Source organism: Hypanus sabinus, chromosome 10 (genome assembly GCF_030144855.1).
Source record: "Hypanus sabinus isolate sHypSab1 chromosome 10, sHypSab1.hap1, whole genome shotgun sequence".
Lineage (NCBI taxonomy): Eukaryota > Metazoa > Chordata > Chondrichthyes > Myliobatiformes > Dasyatidae > Hypanus > Hypanus sabinus.
This window is the reverse complement of record NC_082715.1, coordinates 77,746,593-77,767,844: the sequence shown is the minus strand read 5'-3', so window position 1 is coordinate 77,767,844 and position 21,252 is coordinate 77,746,593. Positions and strand designations below refer to the sequence as shown.

Sequence of the window (21,252 nt, the reverse complement as noted above, 5' to 3'; positions counted from 1 at the left end):
TTGCAAAGGCCTTGCTGAAGTCCTGCAAATCAGTAGCTCTGGAAAGGCTTGCGCCCATGCAGACACACCATCCAGCTCCAACTTTGGGCATAAAATTAATTTAAAATGGGAACTGATGCAGATGGTCATAACCACTTCCACAAGGGAGACAATGAATTAGAGCTCAGCACCCAGACCGTGAACCAGTACAAGTCTACAGAGTATGAAGGACATTTATCAACATATAACAAGGAGCGCGAATGATTTGAGTTTCAGAATTAATTGCTGAATTATTTTAGGGTCAAAGAAAGGTTGGTTGAAGATAAACAACTAATCCTTAATGATGAGATAATTCTACCTAAATTAACTGTAACAAACATCCTGACTGAACAATTAACATATTTTCTTAAGAAACCTAGATAGCTACACTATTCTACAGAGACCATAATTTTACCAAACACACATTTGTATCAAATAGCAGAACAAAATTAATACCAATTCTAAGCACACACACAAAATGCTGGAGGAACTCAGTAGGTCAGGGAACATCAATGAAGTTGAAGTTTTGGACTGAGACCCTTCATCAGGACTTAAAAACAGGAGGGGGAGAAGCCAGAATATCAATCCCAGGTTTACATGCTGCAGGCATCCCTTGTGAATTTTGGAATTTAGAACTCAGAAATTGGCTATTGCAAGAACTAAAGAAAAAAGAAGAGTAGGAATCGTCCCTCTTGTCCTTTGAGCCTGCTCCAGCATTCATTAAGATTATGGCAAATATTTTTCCTTAGCGCCATTTTCTAGCACCATCTTCATATCCCTTATTGCTCATAAATCTAAGTCTCCATTTTGAATGGACACAATAACTGAAGCTCCACTCAGTTCAAGTCACTGAACGACCAGTTTCTGAGCTGCAGTCTAGAATCACATGCAGCATAGAAGTGTGAATGAGCTGGAACAGTTTACTTCTAACTTGCATTGTAAATGCACATGATGCTCATATCAATCTTCTGGAATATATTTTATCATTTATTAATTTATTTGTGATAATATTGGTGTGTGCAATTTACATGTACTGTGTTGTGCACCTTGATCTGAAGGAACATTATTTAACTTGGCGGTATACATGTATGTAAACCGTTGAATGACAATAAATCTGAACTTGACTTGAACTTACATGGCCTTGAACATTGGCCTTCTCTGACATTATTTGACATGACACGGTGTCATGACAGCAAAACTGTCATTGACTTTAACAGTGTTTACATCAATGACGCTGAGGTTAAAAATCTTAAGTTACTAGGAATGATCATCAACAGCTTATTCTGGTCCAACCACAGAAGCCATGACTAAAAAGTGCTTACCAACGCCTCGACTTCAGGGAGCTGAAGAAATTTGGTACATCTCCTTTGACTCTCACCAATTTTTGTTGATACACCACAGAAAGCATCCAATCTGGCTTGATGCGGTAACTGCTCTAAGACTGCAAGAAGCTACAGAGAGGCATATCCATAAATCACAGCAACTAGCCTTCCCACTGCAGACCCCATCTACACTTCTTGCTGCCTCGGTAATGCAACATAATTAAAGTTCCCACTGACTCAAACATTCTCTCTTCTCCCACCCCCCAACCCCTACCCATCAGGTAGATGATACAAAAGCTTGAAGTGAGTGAACAACTTCACCTTGCTCACTGAACTGATTCCACAATCTATAAACTCAATACTTTCAAGGACTCTACAACTCATGTCTTCAGTATTATTTATTTACTTTTTTTTGTATTTGAAAATTTGTCTTCTTTTGCACTTTGATCGTCAATCTTTGTGTGTAGTTTGCCATTGATTCGACCGCATTTCTTTGTTCTACTGTGAATGCCTACAATAAGTAAATGGCAGTAAATGGTGACATATGTACTTTGATAATATATTTGCTTTTAACTTTTGAACATTGAAGCCTAAAAAACAGGCTCAAGGACAGTTTCTTTTCCACTGTTGTAACTGAATGACCCCAGTACGATAAGATGGATTCTTGACCTCACAATCTACGTTGCTGTGGCCTTGCACCTTATTGCACTGTACTTCCTCTAACTGTTTCTCTTTTTACTACATTCTTACTTTTTCCCTATCTCAGTACACTGTTACAACGAAATGATCAGTATGGATAGCAAGTAAACACAAGGTTTGTCACTGTACATAATAAACCAATTTACTTGCTCCCAAGCTTCAAAGTAAATTTATTATCAAAGCACATGTGTGTCACCATATTCTACTGAGATACAATTTCCTTCAGGCATTCACAGAACAAAGAAACACAGCAGAATCAATTCAGTGTTGAGGTGAGTGATGTTATTCACTCCAGTTCAGGAGCCTGATGGTTGAAAGGTAATAACTGTTCCTGAAACTGGTGGTGTGGGACCCGAAGCTCCCGCACCTCCTTCCTGATAGCAGCAGCAAGAAGTGGACATGGCCTGGCCTGGATGGAGGGGGTCCTTGATGATGGACGCTGGTTCTCATGGCACAGTTCGTTATAGATGTGCTCACTGATGGGGACAGTCTTTTCTGTGCTGTATCCACTCCTTCTTGCAGGCTTTTCCATTCTTGCCCATTGGTGTTCCTGTACCCAGGTCCTCAAGACTGTAAATGCACCAGTGTTCTTGTCATGTGGTAGCAGAACAGTCCTCATCGTTATTTGGTTTATGATCCTGTTGGAATCCTGGTAAGATTTATCTGCAATTAATGTCTACAGTCTCTAATCTGGAGTAGCTAGCTCTCTCCAAAGAGGGAGATAAATGAGAAACCCAGACCAGAGAATGGAAATAGAAGAGGTCTTGAGACTTCCCATGTCAGAGTGTAGCACAATGTGCAACTTGAAACAAAAAAAAGCAGAAAGCCAAAACACAAGAACTCAGTAAGTCAGGCATAAAGAAGGGCCGGCCAGAAACCCTACCATCTTCACACTCCCCAACCGTGTCATGCAGTATAGGTCATAAACACAAGAGTCTGCTGAATCTCAATGACTCTAGCTGGTTGAGACCGAGGTGGCAGGGAACTGCTAAAGGTCACAAAACCAGCCTTCTGGATGGGAAGGAGACCCCAGATGATCTGACACATGACTTTCACAGCTGCGGGGCAGAGGTCTGAGATAAACCACCAACTCTCTTGGCTTGACCACGAGGATAAACTGAAAATGTAGCAAGCAACGTTGATGTGAAGTGAATGGAAGGAAAAGCTGCCCAAGTACATGAGTGCTGAGCTCATTTTATTTCATATAAATGTACAGGGAAGTTTCCAACACTGAGAGTGGCTGTGGAATTACTCAGAGCTGAAGCCCTGCCAGAATGCTGTTACCATCAACATTCCTTCAAGGATTTCATAACACAAAACTAAATTAATCAGCAGGTCAGGCAGTATCCGGCCAGTTGAGTTCCTCCAGGTGTGTTTGTGTGTGCGTGCGCGCGTTGCTCAAGACTTTCAGCATCTGCAGAATCTCTTGTGAAAAATGATAGTGTTTTGAGCCAGGACCCTTCATCCTGCCTGACTTGAGTATTTCCAGCATTTTGTGTGTTGCTCAAGATTTCCAGCATTTGCAGAATCTCTCCTGCTTGTACCAAAATTAATCCTCTTTTTGGCACAATCAAAGAAAATGAAAAAAAAATCCTCTCGATCCTTACATCATCCAGCAGACCACAAACCGGTAGGCACCAGAATCCAGGATGTACTGGACTCAATCAACATTCTATGCAGCTCCCAGCTGGTGTTCAGTGAAAGGTCTGTACTCACAGACCTGAGCTTAGAAGAATAAGAGGGCATCTCATTGAAACCTATCGAATATTGAAAAGTGTAGATAGAGTGGACCATGGAGAGGATGTTTCCTATAATGGAGGAGTCTAGGACCGGAGGCAGCCCCAGAATAGAGGCTATACGTAGTGTGTTTTACCCCTTGGCCCCATAGGAACAATGTTTCATTTAGCTATATACATGTGTGTGGTTGAAAGAACTGAAAGTCAATGCAAATAATGCATTTAAAAATGTTTTGATATACGTGTCTGTAATTCTCTGCAAGTCCATTGGGGAAGTCAGGGCCCAGTGTCCGTGAATCCACTGGAGGCTGGAAGCCAAAGACAGCCTGTCCTGGGGTGAGAGAGAGTGAGTAACAGAGAGTGTGAGAGAGCGAGGGAGAGCGAGCGAGGGAGAGCGAGCGAGGGAGAGCGAGCGAGGGAGAGTGAGCGAGGGAGAGCGAGCGAGGGAGAGCGAGCGAGGGAGAGCGAGCGAGGGAGAGAGAGCGAGGGAGAGAGAGCGAGGGAGAGAGAGCGAGGGAGAGAGAGCGAGGGAGAGAGAGCGAGGGAGGGAGGGAGAGAGAGCGAGGGAGCGAGGGAGGTATGGGCATGTTTCTCTATGTTGCCTGGTATGTTCTATTTTGTTACGCTCTGTGTTCTGCCCAGCATTGTGGGCAGGCTATGTTGGCGCCAGAATGTGTGTTGATACTTGTGTCCACCACATCCTCAGGTGTGCTGGTGGTAAACACAAATGACACATTTCACAGTATGTTTCGATGTACATGCAACAAATGAATCTGAAAACAGTTGAGGAGCCACTGGTCATCAGGTACCTCTTGTGTAAATCCTGTCTAAGTTGGGTTGGAGTTGTGGAAGAGAGCACATACGTACCTTGCACTGGTCCAATCTTGTTACTCATGGCGTATCGCAGTATCTGCTCGTTTTTATCATAAAGGACGAAAGTGCGGTCGACAGACAGCTGCTGAGTGGCAGGCACCAGCTGCTGGCCATCGTCATTGATACAGCCCTGGAAAGTGATGGTCTGCTTCAGCTGGAAGGAATAGCTCCGCGAGGACTGATCAGGAAGCTCTACGATGTACTTGATATTGGAAGAGCTCCTGATTACTGAAGGGGAAAGAGAAAACACAGAACACTTTCAGGAACATCATATGGAACATCATCACATCAGCCATTACTGTCTGGTTTGGTGCAGCATCCTCTCTCAATAAACAAAAACCACAGCAAACTGTCTGATCAGCTGAAAAAATCATTGCCTGAAGTCTACCTTCACTGTAAGACTGGTATACATCCAGGAAAATCACTGCTGACACTACCCACCCTGGAAACTTCTCTTCCAAAAGCTCCCTCCTGGAAAGGGCAAAAAGGCTGCAATAAAACAAAAAAACATTTCTTCACTCAGACAGTTAGTTTGATCAGCCATTCTAGTTAACCCATCTATTACCCTTCACAACACTGCACTGTAAACACATGCTGGTATTTATGTATTTTTGCACATTTCATTCTATATCCCTATTTTAATCTCTAACTTTCACTTTTCTTTGTAACTGTTGAATGCTGTTGTTTTTCGTTGCACGCCATGCCCTAACCAATACAGAAATTCTGAATGTGTAAATGTATACATCAAATAGAAGTTGATCCTTGAAGCAAAGCTGCTGTCTTAGTTGACATTGCAGGAAATGCTTCTCTGCACAGCAAGATACCAAAGACTGCACTGAGATTAAACAGCAAGTCATTCAATTTGGTTATGGCTGAGGCCCCAGAAAAAACTAACAGTGCAGAAGGGAGATTTACAGTCACCTGAGGGAGCAATTAAGACCTCAATTCAATCTGGAGATCAGCAGTGTTCCCCTGGGGATGTATGTCATGAACCTTGTTGCATTGTGGCAGCAGTGCAGTGCAGTGCATAAACTACTACAAGTTCATTGATTGACATACAGCACGAAACAGGGCCTTCTGGATCTTCAAGCCACACTGTCCAGCAATCTCTCAATTTCAATCCTAGTCTAACCACTGGACAATTAACCTACCAACCGGTACATCCTTGACTGTGGGAAGAAACTGGAGCACCCAGAGGAAACCCATGCAGTCATGGAGAAAACATACAAACAACCTTAAGGACCAGGGGGTACAGAATCAGAATAGAGGGTTGACCCTTTAGAACAGAGATGAGGAGGAATTTCTTCAGTCAGAGGGTTGTGAATCTGTGGAGTTCATTGCCACAGATGGTTGTGGAGGCCAAGTGATTGGATAGATTTAAAACGGAGGTTGATAGATTCTTGATTAGTACAGGTTTCTAAGGTTACAGGGTTAAAAAGGCAGAAAGATGGTTTGAGAGGGGTAATAAATCAGCCATGATGGATTGGCAGAGCAGACTCAATGGGCCAAATGGACTAATTCTGCTCATGTCTTATGGCCTTTATAATGGCAGAGATTTCTGAATGGTCTATGAACACTACCTCATGGATTTGCAATGGGAGTATCGGTCTAGATTTCAATACCAAAATCCCCAAGATGGGTCTTGAACTCATAAATGCCTGACACAGGAGGGAGAGAATGCCTCCCACCTAAACAAAGCTGATAGACCACAGCAAGCATGCTAACACCAGTGTGAGAGTTTGGACTGAAGATAAATAGTGCTCTGTTCAGAATGGAACATAACCAGAGTTCAAAGATGTCAACACCATCCAGGACCTACAGTTAGCAGCTGACTCACCATCTTAACAATCCTCTCCTTTCACTGCTGACTACATCATCCAGAGTATGTACTGCAGCAACCCAACATTAATATCTCCCACAGCAACCCTAAACACACAAAGCTCTAAAACCTGAGGGAAAAGAGAGCACATCTACTTGGAAACACCATCATCTCCAAGTTCTCCTTCATGGAATGAGCCATTTCCAACTTGGAAATGTAATGGGATGCTCCTTCATCAGCACTAGATGTAAACTGTGCAACGGAGCATCTGACATCACCATGGGAACATCTCATCGCACTGAATGAAGATCACCGATCACCACTAACCAACAAGGGCAATCAGAGGTTGGCATCTGAACTGTTTTCCCTCCACCCCGATTCAATTTTGGATCCAGTTTATTAATTCACTCTAATTCCATGTGACTTCATCACATAAGAAATAGGAGCAGGAGATGACCAACTGGCCTGTTGAGCCTGTTTAGCCATTCACATATCAGAAATTCTTTCTGAATATATAAAACTCAATTGTCACCATCAGCTGAGATCTGGGAACTGGGGCCACCAAAATTAGTGACTTAATCTTCAGAGCCTGCAAACAAACATACCACAGCCATGTTTCCATAGATTCTGTACATTTATCCAGCATTTGAACTGGCTGCATCACCATCTGTTTTGGAGGTGCCACTGCCTCTCTAACAAGAAATATGCAATTTCTTATTATATATATATATATTTATTATAGTATTTTTTATGGATGCACTGTATGTTGCCGTAAAACACCAATTTCATGGCAAACGCCAATAATAACAAAATCGATTCTGCTATCAACTCAACAGCTTGTTCAGTACTGTCTGGGAAATTTTCGGACATGAAGAGTACAGCAGAGGAACAGGTCCTTCTGCCCACACGTGCCAAACTAATTATGTTACTAATTACATGGCTCTTCTGCCCACACGATACCCATATGCTTCAATTTTCCTCACATTAGTGTGCCTAACCCAATGTCTCTTAATGCTTCCACCCCCACCAGTGCATTTCAGGCACCCACCACTCTTAAAATAAACTTGTCCCTCATGTCTCCTTCCTAAATTACCTCCTCTCACCTCAACTGTACCTTACTTCACTTACTTCCTCCAGACTTCATAGGGAACAGAAGTTGCATGAAGAAAGTAATGGCCCTCTGGAAAACGGGTGGGTGATCAAATTCCAAAGTTGCTGTGCTTTATGGACCAGGAACCTCTGAGGATTTCTATCTCCCCCCACCCACCCCAGAAAGAGGAATCACTGATATGCCCTGCAGCAAGGGTGGATTGCAGCAATGTAGAACACAGTTCCCACACTCACAAAGGGACTGTGTTTAAGATGATTGAAGAATGTGATAAGGCTTAACAATTTCCTCTGATGTAGGTGCCGGGGAGGGGGAAGGGGAAGGGGGGGGGTGAAATCCAGGACAAAATGAGGCATAATTTTAAAATTAAAGGCTAGGCCACTCAGATGTCAGGAAGTGCTTCAGGGAACTGGGCAAAAATTCCGCAACTAATCAAGGCAGAATCAGAATCAAGTTCAATATCACTGGCATATGTCATGACATTTTTTGTTTTGTGGCAGCAGCAGATGGCAATAATAAAAACTACAAGTTATATTGTACATATACACAGACAGACACACTAAATATATAGAGCAAAAAGAGAGCGCAGAAAGTGAAGTAGTGCTCATTCTGAAAACAAAGAAGCTGTTTCTGAAACATTGAGTGTGTGCCTTCAGGCTCCTGTTCCTCCTCCTCAATAGTAGCAATGAGAAGAGGGCATGTCCTGGGCAATAGGTTCTTAATGACTGTATTCCACCTTCTTGAGGGATTGCCTTTCGTAGGAGTTCTTGATTCTGGGGAGGGTAGCACCATGACGAGCCGGCCAAGTTTACAACTTGCTGGAACTTTTTCGATCCCGTGCAGAGTAAAGAGCCAACCTATTGGGCTGAGACCCTTTAAGGGTTTCTGCACAAAATGTTGACTCTTTATTCCTCTGCACAGATGCTGACCTGCCAGTTTGCGTTTGTGTGTGTTACTCAGTAATCAGCAGTGAATGTCTAAATATGATCACAAACAATTTTTGCCTCTGTCAATCCTCATAGTTCATCTCCTACATTCCGCTTACCTCAATGCCCCGAAATTTCATCTCAAAACCCTGGAGAATCCTGCACAACCTAGAAGGATTGCCAGCTCCATGGGCACAGAATCAGAGGTCAGTTGGAATTGTACCTGTGATCTTTCTCAGTAACAACTCCTGCCATCTCCTACAGTTCCTCAAGTTGGGTCACGTAGATAGATCCTACCACTGCTTTGTTAGCTCAGGCACATCAAAACGCCCGGATGAAACTTGTACCTGTTTCTATAAGACCACGTGACATTGGAACAGAAGTAAGCCATTCGACCTATCCAGCCCGCTCCGCCATTCAGTAAGATCTGAACATGGATCAGCTCCTCCTATCTGCCTGGTCTCCATACTCCCTAATTCCCTGCTATGCAAAGATCTTTTTAATTGTATTTTACACACTCATTTAATGAGGTAGCCTCTACTGCGCCCCCCCCCCCACCCCCAGGCAGAGATTGCAGATTCACTGGCCTCTGGGAAAAGCAGTTTCTCCTCATCTCTGTCCTACTTCTACTCCCCAGAATCTTGAGGTTATGTCTCCTAGTTCTAGTCTCTCCTGCCAGTGGAAACAACTTTCCTGCCACTGTTGTATCTTTCTCTAACAACCGTCAGGTCTACTCTACCATGAGATGATGACGATGATGTCAACTCAGGTCCGAGAGGCCAGCCTCGGGCATTTTCATGCCTTACAAGGTGCGGAACGAAAGACTGTGTGGCGCACCACTCCTCACACAGAAAATACCACTACCGTGAGGGACCTTGACAAACGCTTTTCTGAAGTCCATGCCAACAACTTTCACTGCCCTCCTCTACCAAGCATCTTTGTAATTTCCTCAAAATAAAACTTAATCAACTTACTGAGACCGCCCCCCCCCCCCATAAAACAAAACAAAGTAGATGGCATGTGAAAAGGATATGTTGACAATTAAGAGCAACTCCTTGGTAAACATGGAGTTTAATAATACTTTTTTTTTAAACCAATGTATAATTTTTTTTTTGTCTCTTAGTTGAGGTTTGCTTCCTTTCGAGTTGGGTTTATATATTTATTTTTTTATTTGGAAGTACAGCATGGTTTCAGTTCTCTTTGGCATAACAAGCCTGCATTGTCCAATTAAGCCACGTGACCAATTAACCTACCAACCTGCACATCTTGGGAATACGGGAGGAAACCAGAATACCCGGAGGAAACACACATGGTCACGGGGAGAATGTGCAAACTGCTGACAGACAGTGACGGGATTTGAACCTGGTTGTTGAAACTGTAATGGCATTCTGCTATTTGCTACTCTACAATGCCAGCCCATCATTCAGCAAACTTGTCCAAAGCAGCGGTGTTTAATAATTCCTCGTCATTTGCTTACCAGAGCTCGAGTAGTGGTACAGCTCACTATATGGCTCTATATGCACGGTTGATTCCTGCGGAATTTCAGGCACTTGCCCTTCCAGTTTCGTAGCAATGGTGAGGTGGTTATGTTCATCGATTCCGCTAAAATGCTGGGTGATAGACAGCTTCTCATTACCAGGGCTAAAAGTCACTTCCGCTTGACGTGTGAATTCACCACCTAGTCAATAAAAAGAGATACCAGTCATAACTGATCACCACCACACTGAAAGACCCAACAGTTAAATAGTACCTTTAACTTTTACCATCACTCGATTGTGATTAGTCAAAAGAGCTGACTCTTAAACTGATATTAGAAAAGATGCCCAAGAGCTTGATTTATGAGGTAGGCTTTGAGGAGAAGATGAGTTTTCTGTCACCAGAGGAAGTAAGGGAAAGAGAAACTGGAGAGAACAAGCCCCCAATGAGACAAATGCAGCATTCATGGGGATTGCAAAATTGGAGGAGTCTATCATTACAAGGAAGGTCCAGGCTAGGAAAGCAGGATGGCATTTGGACTTGTTAAGTCTGAGGATGTACCTGGAGCCAAATTAGGCTTGCCAATTTGCAAGTGATGCGTGCACATTCCAGACTAATCATGACAGAACACCACAATTTTGAAGTTCCCCAGAGACGCCTAGACTCCACTAATGCAGTTAACATCCGCCTTCATCCACATGTTTAAGGCTCCCAAGTGATTTTAGTAACTAATATGGGCCTGCAATTTTGCAAAAGCACCAGGTGCCAAAAATCCTTACGGAAATCCTCACAAGACCAAAATGAATGCAGAGCCCAGCCTCTTCTGTGTTGTTCTGGAATTTGAGTAACATAACAGAACTACTTTTCCCCCAATTCTCAATAGAAAGAAACAATTCTCACAATAATTCACAGGAAGGCTCTCCAAGAAACATTCAGTGTAAAATAAACAAGATTATTCAAACAAAGCCCATCATAAGGTGCCAGGTGTTTCATATCTTGCAGACACCTTCATGGATCACAGTGTTTTAGTACCAGAGGTGGGCACCATTTTGGATTCAGGAGCTTCTCGGGGACACAGAGTCGAATTCCTACAGGCAGGAATGGGCCACTCAGCTTCTCAAACTGTTCCGCCATTCAATAAGATTTTGGATGTTCTTATGGTAATCACAACACCACTCAGCTGCCTACCACAGAAACCTTTCATGTTGCTTATCAATAGTCTAACTACCCCTGCTTTAAAAATACACACTGTCCTTCTGAGGAAGGGAGAAGGGCATTCAAAAAGGCTGCCACCCTAGTAACACCCCCCACCCAACCCCCAGTTCTCGATTTCCCTCAGAGGAAACCTCCTCCCCTCATCCAACACACAACACAATGTCAGAGGAAGTCAACAGGTCCAGCAGCATCGAGTTAAAGTTGAAGGAAATTTATTATCAAAGTGCATATAGGTTACCATACACTACCTTGAGATTGATTTCATGAATTCATCTGAGATTCATCTAAGGATGGAAATGAACAGTCGACATTTCCCTTCAGTCAAGAGCCTTGGCCCAAAATGATGACTGTTCATTCTGCTCTGCAGACGTTGCCTGACCTGATGATTTCCTTCAGCATTTTGTGTGTGTTGCTCAGGATTCCCAACATCTGCAGAATCTCATGTCTCCTCATCCACTGTCAAAACAATTCATGAACTTACACATTCAATCAAGTCCACTCTCAGTTTTCTAAACTCCAATGGATATGAAACCGTTCAACTTCAAAGTTTAGTTCATTATCAGAGTACATCCATGTCACAACATAGAACACTGAGAATCTTTTTCTGCAGGCATACTTAGCAAATCTATAGAACAGTAACAGTAAACTGTAAACATTAGGAACTATAAGCTGTAAACAAATTGTGCAAATGCAGATATAAATAAATAGCAATAGCGAACAAGCATGAAATAACAAGATGAAAGAGCCTTAAATGAGCATAACTATTATGGTTTAGAGGTAGTATCTGTTCTTGAACCCAGTGGAGCGAGTCCAGAGGTACCTGTACCTTCTACCTGATGGCAGCAGTGGGAAAAGAGCACGGCCTGGGTAGTGAGGATCTTTGGTGATGGATGCTGCTTTTCTACAGTGACATTTCATGTAGATGTACTTAATGGTGGGAGGGCTTTACCTGTGATGTAATGAGCTGAATCCACTACCTTCTGCAGGATTTTCTGCCCAAAGGCGTTGGTGTTTCCATTATTCTTCCTCATGAAACAATCTGCCCATTCCCAGTATCTGGCCAGTGAACCAACTTTGTACTGCATTTCTGTCCTTCCTCAGGTGAGGCCAATTCATTTCTGGTTCAGCACTGTTATCAACCAACCCCTAGGCTTTTTACTTGTAAGAGAGAGTTCCATCACACTCCACGGAGACGTTACTTCTCACAGAGACTAGCTCAAATTTTCCAGCTTCTTTATAGGACTCGTGCTGGAGGAAGTAATTTTCTTATCATATACTTTCCATTTCCAAATAGCTTTGAAATGTGAGTTGTAGGTCATGAATGCTTCCTATGTAGTGTTCCTTATGAGTCTGATGTCCTACCTGACTTGTGCTGGCAGTTATACTCTACATGAACTGGCACAGAACATAGAAATGTCAGGCCTTTCAGCCCACAATGCTGTGCTGACAACGTAACCTACTCTAGAAACTGCCTAGAATTTCCCTAGCGCATTGCCCTTTATTTTTCTAAGTTCCGTGTACCTATATAAGAGGCTCTTAAAAGACCCTATTGTAACCACTTCCACCACCACCATCAGCAGTGCATTCCACGCACCCACCACTCTCTGTGTGAAAAACTTACCCCTGACATCTCCTCTGTACCTGCTTCCAAGCACCTTAAAACTATGCCCCCTCGTGTTAGCCATTTCAGCCCTGGGGAAAAAAAAAGCCTCTGGCTATCCCCACAATCAATGCCCCTCATCTTATACACCTCTAACAGGTAACCTCTCATCCTCCGTCGCTCTAAGGAGAAAAGGCCATTCACTCAAACTATTTTCATAAGGTATGCCTTCTAATCCAGGCAACATCCCTCTAAATCTCCTCTGCACTCTCTCTGTAGTAGCCACATCCTTCCTGTAGTGAGGTGCCCAGAATTAAACACAGTACTCCAAGTGGGGTCTTCTTCAACTACTCAACAGTTCTTTCTGTTACCCTTTTCTTCATCCACATACCTTCAACTTTAAATATGCATCAAGCTTTCCCTTTACTTACTCAGCCAATTCCATTCACCTCAGCCTCTCCTGAGTCTCCACCTCCTAACCTTCCTATCTGACTGGCACCACAACTGCTCTGCCCAGGACTGCAAGAAACTGCAGAGAACACAGCTCAGCACGTCACAGGAACCAGTTCCCCTCCATGTTGCCTAGGTAAAGCAACCAACATAATAAAATACACCACCCACGCTGGACACGCACTCACCTCCCTTCTCGCATCAGGGAGAAGGGACAAAAGCACGTACCACCAAGCTCAAGGAAAGCTTCTATCCCACTGTTATAAGACTTCTGAATATTCCTCAAGAATGATAAGATGGTTCTTGACCTCACAATCTACTTTGTTATGCTTTGCATCTTACTGTTTATGTGTTCATCTGATGAAATGATTTCCACGTGTGACAGGTAAAACAAAGTGTTATACTAGTCTAGGTGTGGGTTGATGGAACTAGGCAGAATACCAGTTCCCCACTGACTATATACAGTCGGCCCTCCTTATCTGCAGGGGATTGTTTCCGAGACCCCCGCGGATACAAAAAAACGCGGATGCTCAAGTCCCTCATTTTACCTGTCTCAATGCTGTGGTCTTTAGGACCCAGCAGAACCCTGGATCTTACTTAACCTGTCTCAGTGCGGTGGACATTAGGACCTGGCAGCGAGGCTCTGAATCCACAGTGTTTCTGTTCACAAAAATAATCAGGATCACGATTGAAAATAAAGTGGAAATAATAAAGCGATTGGAAAGAGGTGAAATGCCATCAGCCACTGAAAAAGTGTTAGGCTACAGTCGGTCAATGATCGGAACCATTTTAATGGAGCATTTGAAAGGCCCTGCCCCAATGAAAGCTACAATTATTACTAAGCAACGCAGTGGTTTAATTATTGAAATATATATGTTTCTTAAGTGTTTTGTATGCATAGAAAGGTAAAATATGAACTATATACTAAGAAAAACGTTTGACTAACTAACGCTAAAGAATACTAGATGTACCTGCTCTGACTTCAAATCCAACTTAAAGACAGACTCAGGAATGGAATTCGTTCATAACCCAGGGGCTGCCTGTACTGTTCATTTCTAGACTACTCATAATACTAATACAATGTAAGTGCTATGTAAGTAGTTGTTATACTATATTGTTTAGGGAATAATGACAAAAAAAAAGTCTATACATGCTCAAACAACGTGTGCTGGAGAGAGAACTTCCGGGTTTTCCCGATCCGCGGTCGGTTGAATCCGTGCATGCGGAATCCGCGGACAAGGAGGGCTGACCTTAAATCAAAGGGCCTGTTTCTACGCTGTAGTGCTCTGTGACTCTTCCTTCATAGATATGACAATAATAACCAATTTAACTTACATAAAGAGATTCCCCATAATTATCTACGGTTTATGGCCCTGAGCTTTGAACTCCCTGTTAGTGGAGACATCGTTATGTCTATCATGTGTTACTTTAAGAGGCCAATTGACTGAATGCTCTGTTATAAGTTAGGAATAGATATTATTGGTTACAGAACCAAAGCAAGAACTGATCAGCTACAATCTGAGAATAATTAAATACAAATCTGATGACAAATGATTTTTGCCAGCCAAGTTATAGATCTATGGATCCATATAAGATACAGTACATGGAATCAGATAAGGTACAGTCAGTGAAGTGAGAGAGGAATTTGAATGGGGCATTCTGGCCATGTCCATAACCAGTCAGCACTGCGAGGGCTATGAACAATAAAGAGATGGACTAGTTTGTTTCACCTCTCCCATACAACTGCTCTCAGGATAGGTAGGACCATACAGAGGAGAGCGTCCAATAGCCATTACAGAAAAAGAACTGAGATCACAGTGCAATGGGATTCTCACAGCTGCGAGCTGGTAACTACGCTGAACAGAACTAAGTATTTTAAAACTCCTAATCCAAAGTTTGACTGAAGAATTGAAGTCGGAAAAAATCTTTTCTATAGATCAGAACTTGAGAGTAATTTTACATAACTTCCAACTCTTTGTCTCCTGATGGTGCCTCAAGGTACAAAGAGGGGAGAAAATTAATCACACAGCTGCAGTTTAGAGATCTCTTTTCCATCTGGCTAATGTACTCGTGGGGTCATGTCCCTCAAGTGGCACAACAGTTCTGGCTTAACTCCAGATCTCCTGAGTTCACAATTTCAACTGGAATACATCAAATGATTTGACATCTGCACCAGAATTCAGGAATTTTTCTGGGAACATACGCAACATTGACTAATATACAACATTAGAAAATTGGATCAACAGATCCAACAAAATGGAAAAGTATCAAATTTTTAATGAGCATTTTTAACCCATTCCCTAAATTTTCACAAACTTAAACCTGAACATCACTGACATTTGGACCACCCAATAAGTTGGAGTCTCCATGTCATATATATTATCTAGCAACAATCAAATTGTTCTTTTAGAAAATGAAAACAAATCTTTGCTTCCTTTCTTTCACTTGACTGAAATCCCAAATTTGCTTCCCCAATTCCTCTTCCATCAATAGTTGTTTATTGACTACCTGTTTCCATCCATCTACATCTCAAAGTTCAAAATAAATTATCAAAGTACAAATGTGTCACCATACACGATACTGAGATTCAACTTCTTGCAGACATTCTAACCAGAACAAAGAAATGCAATAGAATCAGTGAAAGACTACACAAAGACCGACAAACAGCCGAAGTGCAAAAAGAAGACAAATTGTACAAACAAAAATAAATACTGGGAACGGGCTGTGTAGTGCTTGAAGGTGAGTCTATAGTTTGTGGAATCAGTTCAATGTTGAGGTGAGGTGAGTGAGTGTTGAGGAACCTGATGGTTGAAGGGTAATAATTGTACCTGAACCTGTCAGTGTGGTTCTAAGATCCATATGTCTCCTTCCGGATGGCAGCAGTGAGAGAAAAGCATCACGTACAAAGAAGCTGGAGGAACTCAGCAGGTCGGGCAGCGTCCGTGGAAAGGAACAGTCAACATTTCGGGCCGAGACCCTTCATCAGGACTCAAGGAAAGCATGGCCTCTGTGGTGGGGTCCTTGATGGATACCTGATGGTTGAAGGGTAATAATTGCTCCTGAACCTGTCAGAGTGGTTCTAAGGTCCATGTGTCTCCTTCCGGATGGCAGCAGTGAGAGGAAAGCCTGGCCTCTGTGGTGGGGTCCTTGATGGATGCTGCTTTCTTGCAGCAGTGCTCCTTGCAGATTTGCTCCATGTGTGGAGGGCTCCTCCTGTGATTGATTAACTGTGCACTATCCACCAGTTTTTGTGGATTTTTCTGTTCCTGGGCATTGGTGCTTCAACACCAGGCCATGAGGCCTTGCCACCTTCTACTGCTTCTTTTGGGATCTCAGGTTTTTGAGCAGCGGATATCTATTTCCACAGAATCAGTGGCATTTATGGATGCCACCTGAATCAATGAGAAACTCCTGGAAAATGTATGGAATTTCAAAGGCCCCAACAACGCAGACTCAAAGCTGATTGATTGATTGATTAGCAATGTCAATGCTTTTCCTGATCAGCCCACGTCAATTGTCATTATCTCAGCAAAAGGGCAGTAGAGGTCCAGACAGAGCGGCTGCAGCACAACCCTGACCTCTGGTTCTCAGTGTGTGGTGTTGGTACATTCTTCCCATGACAGTGTGCGGCTCCTCCCCTGATCCTAAAAACATGATTGCTCTAAGTTCAAAGCAATTATCCAAGTATATATATGTCACCTCATATAACCCATCGGCAATCACAGATTTAAAAAAACAGAATCAGTGAAAAACCACACCCAAGACAAACAACCAATGTGCGAAAGAACAAACTGAAAAAATAGGGAAAAAAAAGATAATAAGCAATAAATAGGGAACCTGAGAGGTAGGGTCTTTGAAAGTGAGTCCATAGGTTGTGGAAACAGTTCAGTGATGGGGCAAGTAAAGTTGAGGGAAGTAATCCCCTCTGGTTGAAGAGTCTAATGACTGAAGGGTGATGACTATGCCTGAATCTGGTGCTGTAGCTCCTGAGGAGGGATCATGGCCTGAATAGCGGGAATCCTTGATGATGGATATTTTCTGTGACACCACTCCTCATAGATGTGCTCAATGGTGGGGAAAATTTTACCCGTGATGGACTGGTCCATGTCCACTACCTTTTGTCGGCTTTTCCTTTCAAGGACATTGGTGTATCCATACCAGGCCATGATGCAATCAGTCAATAAAAACTCCATCACACATCTATAGAAGTCTGTCAAAGTTTTGGACAACTTGCCAAATCTTCAAACTCTTAAGTACAGGCACTGCCATGCTTTCCTCGTAACGGCACTACGTGCTGGACACAGGATCCTCTGATATGATAACAATGGAGAATTTGTTACTGATCCTCTCCACTTCTGATCACCCATTGAAGGCTGGCTCATGGTCCTCTTGTTTCCTGAAGTCAATAATCATCTCCTTGGCCTTGTTGACAATGAATGAGAGATTGTTGTTATGGTATCACTCAGCAAGGCTTTCAATCTTCGTCCTATATGCTGATTCATCACCACCTTTGAATCAGCCAACGATAGTGGCATCATCAGGAAACTTGAATATGGATTGGAGCTGTGCTTAGCCATCCAGTCATAAAGATAAAGCGAGTAGAGCAGGGAACTAATTAAACACACAGCCACGTGCTCCACCTGTGCTGATGGAGAGTGTGGAGGAGATGCTGTTGCCAATCTGAACGATCTGGAGTCTGCAAGTGAGAGAATTGTGGATCTAATTACACAAGGATGCATTGAGGCCAATGTCTTCAAGCTTATTGATAAATTTTGAGGGGATGATCATATTAAATGCTGAGCTGTAGTCAACGAAGAGCATCCTGACATATGCATCTTCACTGTTCAGATGTTCCAGGGTGTGAGTGAAGAGCCAATGAAATGGCATCTGCTGTGAGCCTGTTGTGACAGTAGGCAAATTAGACCAGATCCAAGTCAGAAGTTGGTATGTTTCATCACCAACCTCTCAAAGCACTTCGTCACAGTGGGTGTAAGTGCTTGTGGGTGGTAGTCTTTGAGGCAGGTACTACATTCTTCTTAAACATTGGTATGATCAAAGCCTGCTTGAAGCAGGTGGGTACCTCAGATTACTAAAGCAAAAGGTTAAACTCCAGCCAGGTCATCAGCCCAGGTCTTCACTTAACCACGTACCCTGTCTGGGCCAGATGTTTCCAATGGGTTCACCCTCCTAAAGGGTATTCTCACATTGACCGAAATCACAGGGTCACCGGAGGCTAGGGGAGTTTGTGAGGGTACTTCCATGTTTTGACAGTCAAAGTGAGCATAGAAAGCACTGAGCTCAAATAGGAATGAAGCCTTTTTGTTACCTGTGTCACTTGGTTTCCCTTTGCAGGTGCTAATAGCTTTCAAGCCCTGCCATTGCTGCCAGAGAACTTTAGTGATTCAAGTTTGATCTGGTATTGCCACTTCATGTGATCATACCGGGACCTCTTGGATTTAACTTGGTCACCAGACTGAAATGTCACTGATCTAGCGTCCAGCAGATTGCAGATCTCATGGTTCACCTGGGGCTTTGGTTAGGGCAGGCTCCGAATGCTGGTAGATTATTTGACCACGGTCAATTGAAACAATTGAAGATGTCTGCTTGTCCACTGGAGGCTGTAGGACCAGAGACAGGCTGTCGAGTGAGTCTAAGCCTGTGTCTGTGTGTGGGAGAGGGAGACAAGGAGCTTGTTTTGCTGTTGTTGCTCTAGTGTTCTATTGCTTAGCAGCACAGATATTTAGAGAGGGGGATTCCCAAGGACAAAAAGCAGAAGGCACAACTGCAAATGACGAAGTAGTAACAACTACCTCATCCAACCATTTCTCAGTAACAATTGGGAGCTGCAGAAATGACTTACCAACAATACTGAATCCATTTTCAAAGTTGGGCTGCTCCAATGCGAACATCCAACCAATAATACTTCCCACAGCAGACAACGGTAACATAGCCCACCCCACCGTGGCTGGGATTCTACTGACAGCCGTGTACGACCGCCCATCATTAACCACCACATACGAATGAAGGTCGATGTTCTCAAACTGGACAGGCATGGGGTTGACTCCTACAAAGATCTTTCCATTCACCTTCCCATTCACGCGCTGTGGAGTCCCTGGCAAAACAAAACAAAGTCACTGAGCACAACAGCACAAAGACAGGTCCTTCAGCCCATCTAGTTCATACTGACCTAGTTTTCAGCCTCGCCCCCCATCTACTTACACCCAGCCCAGAGCCCTGCATACCCCTCTCTTCAATGAACACATCCAAACTTTTCTGAAATGTTGCAATTGAACCCCGACCTATCACTTCCGTAGGCAGCTCATTCCACACTTGCACCCCCTCAGAGTGGAGCAATCCCCCTTAAACATTACTCCTTTCATCCTTAACCTATGACCTCTAGTTCGAATCCATAGGGCAATGTGGTGTTGTGTTTGTTTGGCTGGAAAACATAGAAAATTTATTTTAAAGTGTTCTGATAAAGGGAAGTGGTTTATACACTAGTGAAAACTCATACAAGACAGCAAAGTGAGGGGGATACAGTGACTGGGGGCAGGAAAGGCAGCAACAACTTAATCCAGACTTGTTCCCTTTCAGCGTTGCCCTCCAGTGATCCCTGCTGGAGTGTGTACACTGGAGATCAGAACACCTCAGACGCAAATTCCCTCCCACAAGAGGCTGTGTTTGGAGAAGATGGAATTTTCAAATATGATGGATATTAGTGAGACAAAGCTAACAAGAGAGTGGAATTTTAGTACCAGTCAGCTGTAACCTGACTGGAGCAGGCATAAAGGTGCGAAATGGATGACTCTTGGTTCCCATACTTCATTAACTCAGTATCCTGTGGTTGCCTTAGGATCACACCTGAAGAACGAGTCCTCAGCGAAGATCCAGAGGTCACCTTGGAACCATCTTCCTGCTTTCAAAATAACATCCTTCCCCCAACTCTCTCCTCTCCACCCATCACTAATTCAAGATTGTTTGTTGCCATTCTATAGTGCACAAGGGCAAACGAGAATGAAATGATGTTTACTCTGGATCTGATGCACAATAAATATAAAAGAAACAATATAAAACACAAATTACAGGTGGCTGTAAAGGGGCAGTGCGCCAGGTTGGGTGGGGCAGCGGATGAAAAGTGCTGGGGAGAGGAGAGGCTGATGTGAATATTGTGGTGGGGTGGGTTAATCAGCCTGGTGGGTTGGGGGAAGCAACTGTCTTTGAGTCTACTGGTCCTGGCATAGACGCTGCATCTTCCCTGGTGGGGAGTGGGACAAAGAGTCCACAAGATGGGGCGGGGGGGGGGGGGGGGAATCCTTCATATTGCTGGCCTGTCCTCCAGCATCTTTTTGTAAGCATGTCCTTGATGCTGGGTAGCCAGGTGCTGACAGTTTTAACTATCCGGTGTAGAGCTCTCCTGTCTGCCGTGCAGTTTCCATGCGACACAGCAATGCAACGTGCTCTCAATTGCACATCCATAGCAGGTCACAAGTACAAATGTATGAAGCCCAGCTCTCAGCTTCCTCAGAAAGTAATGGCAATGTTGAGCATAATTAATTAGTAAATCTAACTGTCCTCCTCCTTGTAGAGGAGGTAATTACTGAAACATCCACTTGCTTGGGTTTCTGAACTCACCCTCTGCAACACACTGTATGCCATTGCCATAATAGCCAGAATTACAATGACAGCAGAATCCCGTCACGTAGTCTCTGCAGAAGCCGTGAGGCGAGCAGGTGTGATGGTTGTTGCTGCACGTCAGCTCTCTCTCGGTGTTGTACGAGAACACTGGCGGGAAGGGAAAGAAAATAGGTTAGCAGCAGTCTCCTGAGGACTTCAGCTCATTTCAGTAGCTGAATCAGCAGACATAAAGCATCCAAAGACCAAAATTTCCCTCATGTTATCCCTGTACTCTCAACTTAAAACTCTTCAAAGGTTGAGGGACTCTACTGTTTCACTTTTATTCCTCTGGACTGAATAAATTCAATTTTAATTTAGTTTAAAAGTTCCTGGAAT

At 43.4% G+C, this 21,252-nt stretch overlaps 1 protein-coding gene across 1 annotated transcript in view; it reads right to left on the bottom strand.

The window, feature by feature from the left end:
- The window catches only part of nid1a (nidogen 1a), a 149,308-nt gene that overhangs the window by 109,317 nt on the left and 18,739 nt on the right, over nt 1-21,252 (bottom strand). Inside the window, exons 5-8 of the mRNA XM_059982156.1 lie at nt 20,875-21,024; nt 19,103-19,354; nt 9,979-10,179; nt 4,643-4,876 (exon numbers count right to left, since the gene is read on the bottom strand). Of these exons, the coding sequence (XP_059838139.1) occupies nt 4,643-4,876; nt 9,979-10,179; nt 19,103-19,354; nt 20,875-21,024 (837 nt within the window). The remainder of the gene's footprint in view (nt 1-4,642; nt 4,877-9,978; nt 10,180-19,102; nt 19,355-20,874; nt 21,025-21,252) is intronic.